Raw genomic sequence first — 5,732 nt, 5'->3', positions numbered from 1 at the left:
TGACGCAATACGATAACACGTGTTGATCAGTTGATTTCTATCTTTCGCGAGACTAAGAGTTGCGGTAGTGAAATACGGTGATATTTACAGTGAAATAATGAGAAGTAGTGCGATGTGAAGTGCAATGATTAATGGAGATCAATTGTGCATCGCTCGGGGATGCACAATGTACAGTGAGTGGGTGACTAGTGATGTGCGAATGAGGAAATCGCGGCGAGAACGCGAGATGGACGACGGACAGCTGTAATAAAAAAAAATATATACACGATATATACAATATGTACAATGTAGTGAGGCGCGCAAGACTCTACGCAACGCGGGGAGAATAGTGCCCGAGCATTATTCGTCTACGGACGCGCGAGCCTCCTTGACTCCCGGTAAAAGGACGAGTTTTACGACTGGCCGAACGAGATCCGAGGTAGAGGTGCGGACAGTCACAACGCGGACCGTGCCATCGCTTCCTGGATGCAGGGCGAGTATTCGCGCGAGGGGCCATCGGGAAGTCGGGGTGATCTCCGAACGGATGAGGCAAAATGTTCCGACCTCCGGAACGGGCTCGGAGTTGAGCCATTTTGATCGAGGTGCCAAGGCGTGGACATACTCCTGAGACCATCGCTGCCAGAAGTGGTCACGCATTCGTTGCAGCAGCTGCCACCGGGATAGGGCGTTCGGAGACCGTTCGGCTAGGGAAGGCTCTGGGACCGCCAGTAGAGGAGCGCCTATTAGGAGATGCCCTGGAGTCAATGCGGTGATGTCGTCGGGGTCATCTGATAAAGCCTGCAATGGACGAGAATTTAAACATGCTTCGATTTGTGAAAGAAGAGTACTCATCTTCTCGAAGATGAGCGTAGTCTCTCCTATCACCCGTCGCAGGTGATGTTTCATGGATTTCACTGCCGCTTCCCAGAGGCCTCCGAAGTGCGGCGCGGCGGGAGGATTGAAGCGCCAGGATATTCCTTCCTTGGCGACTTCCCGAGAGATGCGACGGCCGTCGGAGGACGACGCGCGGAAGAATTCTCGGAGTTGGTTGTCCGCTCCGATGAAGTTAGTTCCGCAGTCCGAGTACATTTCCTCGCACAGTCCGCGACGGGAAACGAACCTGCGGAATGCTGCGAGGAAGGCGTCAGAGGAGTAGTCAGATACTACCTCAAGATGGACGGCTCTGGAACAGAGACAGACGAACACGGCTATGAACGCCTTGTGAGCTCGATGTCCTCGCCCCTTGGAAGTGCGGAGGAATATCGGGCCAGCGTAATCGACTCCTGTCCTCAGGAAAGGGCGTGCTGGAGTGACTCGCCCCCGAGGGAGGTCGGCCATGAGGGGCCGTGGAGTGTGGGCTCGCCAGCGGGTGCATGTCACGCACCGGTGCAGTGTCCGCTTGATTACGGCTCGACCTTGCGACACCCAGAAGCGGAGGCGAAGGAGCCCCAAAGTGAGCTGAGTGCCTCCATGAAGCGTCCGGCGGTGGCAAGACTCTATCACGAGCTTGGTGAGCCATGAAGTGGGCGGCGCTATCATAGGATGTCGTTCATCGTACGTGAGTATTGCGTGTTTCAGGCGGCCGCCGACGCGCAGGATCCCGTCATCGTCGATGAATGGATGCAGCCTGGCCAGGTGGCTACCGCGAGGCACTAGGCGAGACTCTCGTACGGCGGTTAGTTCAACGGCGTAGTGGATCCCTTGGACGATTCTCAGCCAGCGAATGAGGGAGGCGTCGAGCTCGTCCGAGAGCAGTGCGACGCTGGGAGGATGACGAGCGGTCCGACGCCAACGAAGGCACCAAGCAGAGACACGTAAGAGCCTATGCAGTGTCGAGAACTGTAGGAGTATTTCAGGCTCCGGTCTGATCTTGCTGATGGCCGTTAATACCGTGGTTTTTGTTTCAGGAACGCTGACCATTGATGCCTCGTCGCTGGCTGGCCATAGTGACGAGTCGCCGAGAAGCCAGCCGGGGCCCTGCCACCATAGGGGGTGGTTCAGCAGATCCCTCGGAGCGATCCCTCTGGAAGCACAATCGGCAGGATTCTCTTGACCCGGGACGTGTCGCCACTGCGCTTCGGGGAGCCGCTTCTGGATCAGCGACACTCTATTGGCCACGTAGGTTTTCCATCGTGAAGCATGACCCTTGATCCAGTGGAGGACAACCTTGGAGTCGGACCAGAGATATACTGGCGCCGACACCTCCAGTGATGACCGGAGGTGGTGAACGAGATTGGTCAGCAGGGAGGCAGCGCAGAGTTCCAGCCGTGGGAGCGTCACGGGCTTAATCGGCGCGACCTTGCTTTTCGCGGCCAGTAAGTGGATGGACGTCTCTTCCGTACTGGACACGCGAAGGTAGACGACGGCCGCGTATCCACGCTCAGACGCGTCGGCGAAGCCGTGGATCTCGACCGTCGGATCCTGTTGAATGACACCCAGCCAGCGCCTTATTCGGAGGTGCTCCAGCAAATGGAGCTCGGAGAGGAGGCGCTGCCAAGACTGAGCGTCCTCCGCTGGGAGCGGAGAGTCCCAGTCCAGCCTTTTCAACCATGCTGACTGGATTAAGATCTTGGCGCGGATGATCACAGGAGCGAGCCATCCCAAGGGGTCGAATAGCCGTGCCGTTTCCGCCAGGACTCGCCTCTTAGTGAATTCGCCAGTGCTTCGAGGCTGGATGGCGAAGGAGAAGTCGTCGCTGGCTGGATGCCAACGCAGGCCTAAGGTGGAGTGTACCTCGCTCTCCCAGGAATGGTGTGCCTGTTTGAGTCGATAATCGGGAGGAACACCCTCAAGGATGGCCTCGCTATTGGCGGCCCATTTCCGCAGCGGAAACCCGCCCGCCGTGCAGAGCTCTCGGAGCTCCGTCTGCAGGGCGACCGCGTGCTGCAAGGTGTCCGACCCGGTGATCACGTCGTCCATGTAGCAGTCATGGCGCAGAGCGGTTGCTCCCTTTGGGGCTCGTGCCTCCTCGTCGGCCGCCAATTGGTGGAGAGTGCGGACAGCGAGGAACGGAGCACAGGCGAGCCCGTAGGTCACGGTGTTCAGCTCGTACTCTTGGATCTTGCCGGAAGCCTTTGGACGCCAGAGTATCCGCTGGAAGCGACGATCTTCAGGGTGGACGAGTATCTGCCGGAACATCTTCTCGATGTCGGTGACGAACACGAAGCGGTGCCGGCGCCAGCGAAGGAGGACATCAGCTAGTGCTGGCAGCAAGTTGGCGCCGATCAGCAGATGTCGGTTGAGGGAGTCCCCCGAGGCGGTACGTTGCGACCCGTTGAAGACGACGCGGAGCTTGCTGCAGGAGTTGGACTGGCGGAGGACTCCGTGGTGAGGTAGGTAGCATCCTGCGGTACCGACCGTATTCACAGGACTCATGTGTTTCAGGTCCTCGTACTCCTGCATAAACTCCCGATACCGGACGCCGAACTCAGGATCTCTCTTGCTCCGAAGGTCCATCGCTGACAAGAGACTTTCAGCCGGTTTACGGGTTCCACCAAGCGACGTTGGCGGGGAAGAAAACGGGAGTCGTACTACGTATCTTCCGGACGCCATTCGCTGGTGAGTACTTATGAAGAGGGTCTCGCACTCTTGATCCTCCGGTCTAAGGGCAACGGAGGAGGGGAGTTCCCTTTCCTGCTCCCAAAAGCTGTGCACAAGCTGATTGAGCTCTTGGTCGACAGTGCACTGCAAGGAGTTACGGGGTCCTTGGAAGGGTGCTGCGCTGGACCCCCCTGACAGGATCCATCCCAGGGCTGTTTTCTGGGCGATGGGATCTTGAGGACTACCCTTGCGAAGGCCGACCTCAAGGATGGTTGAGCAGACTTCCGCGCCCAACAATAGTTCTACCGGATCGAGCTCCTGATACCTGGGGTCGGCGAGCTCAAGACCATGAACGTGAGGCCAGGAGGGGAGGTTCTTCACCGAAGAACCCTAATAGGCCGACAGGCGCGGTAACACGAAGGCGACGGCCTTGAGTTTGGCTCCGGTGATCATCGAGGAGAGACTGAGTGCCACTCTCCCGCGGGTTGACCCGGATCGTGATTCGCCGATGCCGATTATGGACACTGAGGAGCGGGAGCGGGGAAGTCTCAGCCGTTGGACCAGTGCTTCGGAGATGATCGACACCTCGGATCCTTGATCGAGCATCGCTCGGACCGGATGAAGATCCCCGGCGCGGTCAGTGAGGTGCACGCGAGCTGTCGCGAGGAGGATCGCTTTACGCTCAGACGAGGAGTGCATCGCAGACAGGGCGTTCACCTCGTTGGAGGAGGGCGATGTGTACGCGTCGTGCAGTGTAGTGTGGTGCTTGCCCTTGCACGTCAGACAGGTCTTCACAGACTGGCACTTGGAGATCATGTGGTTCCCGAGACAGTTGTAGCACAGTCTACCTTGCTCTACAAAGGACTTTCGGTCTATCGCGGACTTCGCCTTGAAGTCGTTACACTGCATGAGGGGTGTGCTTCCCCTGGCACAGTGCGCACTTCAAGTGATCGGATCCGGTCTTCGTGTGGTGAGCTTTCGCGGTTCGCGACGCGCCATCGGAGTTTGGTTGCAATACTCGTGGCCTAGCGGCGTTTAGCGTGAGAATGCGCTTAGCGATGAAGTTGACGAGAGCGCCGTGGTCTGGCGGATCAGTGGAGTCGCAGGTCGAGGACTCCCATTCCATCCGTGTACGCGAATCGAACAATTCGACGGTGAGAAAATTGAGGAGATCCATACCGTGGGAGTTGATGGGTCTCCCTATACTCTCCTGCGCGTTCACCGCGGTCGTTACGGCGTTGTGAATGCGACCGAGTTCTCCCGCTGACTCGCACTTCATTTTGGGAATGGAGGTGAACGCGGCGAAATTAGAACGGATAAGCTCCCTCTTGTTCTCGAAGTGCTTGCACAAAATCGTCCAAGCGCGATGGTAATTATCACCGGTCACCGTTAATGATTTTATCAATTTTTCAGCGGCTCCCTTGACACAAGACCGGAGGTAGTGAAATCGCTCGATGTCGGAGACGGACTCATTCGCCCCGATGACTGATTGGAAGAGGTCGCGGAATGACGGCCATTCTTCGTAAGATCCCGCAAACGTCGGAAGCTTGATGCGCGGCAAGGAGGTTTTAGGAGCCCGATCGTGGTCCGGCTCGCCTCGGAGCGCGGCGGGCGTCTCGCCCTTAAGCTTCTCAGCGTAGCTGGTCAGCGTGCTACGTTGTGTCACGTAAGTATTCTCCGCGACTTCAATAAAATCAGATACAGCGTACTCACTCTCCTGATACTTGTCCTTCAGCGCCGCACGAATGAGCTCATGCTGGGTCTCCATTTTTTGCCAGAGATTGTCCAGGATGCCGAGGCGAGCTTGGATGGCGTCGCGGGTGATGTTGCTCACGCCCATCTTCCTCAGATTGTCCACGGCGCGGGAGATCCGACCATGAATGTCGTGCTGCGCTTCCAGCAGCACCTTCACTTCAGCACTCATGTCTAATATCTCTTTTGTCTTTTCAGAGGTCACTTCACTCCACAAACTGCACGAGAGGATCACTCACGAAACAGCGGACGCGGATGATGGAATCCGGCTCGAAGGACCAGAAATGTTCGCGAGCGGATCCGGCAAGAGATTGCGCGAACGTGGAGGATAGGCCAGTGCAGTGAAACTCGTGATATTCACACAAAACGACAGTTTATTAGAGTTCAACGTGACAAGTGTACAGTGCAACGAGCGGTGCGACAAGCGAAGCGGTTAAACTCGCGGGAGATCGCGAGCGGCG

General features: G+C 57.3%; 1 protein-coding gene across 1 annotated transcript; it reads right to left on the bottom strand.

Moving 5' to 3' along the window:
* Positions 1–339: 339 nt before the first annotated feature.
* LOC112637209 lies at positions 340–4,335 on the bottom strand. Its single transcript, XM_025406428.1, has 3 exons — positions 3,923–4,335; positions 1,364–3,844; positions 340–1,162 (listed from the first exon to the last, which is right to left on the bottom strand). The coding sequence occupies exons 1-3, from the start codon at positions 4,333–4,335 to the stop codon at positions 340–342; spliced, it is 3,717 nt and encodes a 1,238-aa protein (XP_025262213.1).
* Positions 4,336–5,732: the final 1,397 nt, after the last annotated feature.

Source organism: Camponotus floridanus, unplaced genomic scaffold (assembly GCF_003227725.1).
Source record: "Camponotus floridanus strain SB8 unplaced genomic scaffold, Cflo_v7.5 scaffold142, whole genome shotgun sequence".
In the NCBI taxonomy this organism is placed as follows: domain Eukaryota; kingdom Metazoa; phylum Arthropoda; class Insecta; order Hymenoptera; family Formicidae; genus Camponotus; species Camponotus floridanus.
The sequence above is the reverse complement of the archived record's forward strand: the minus strand, read 5'-3'. Positions and strand labels throughout refer to the sequence as shown.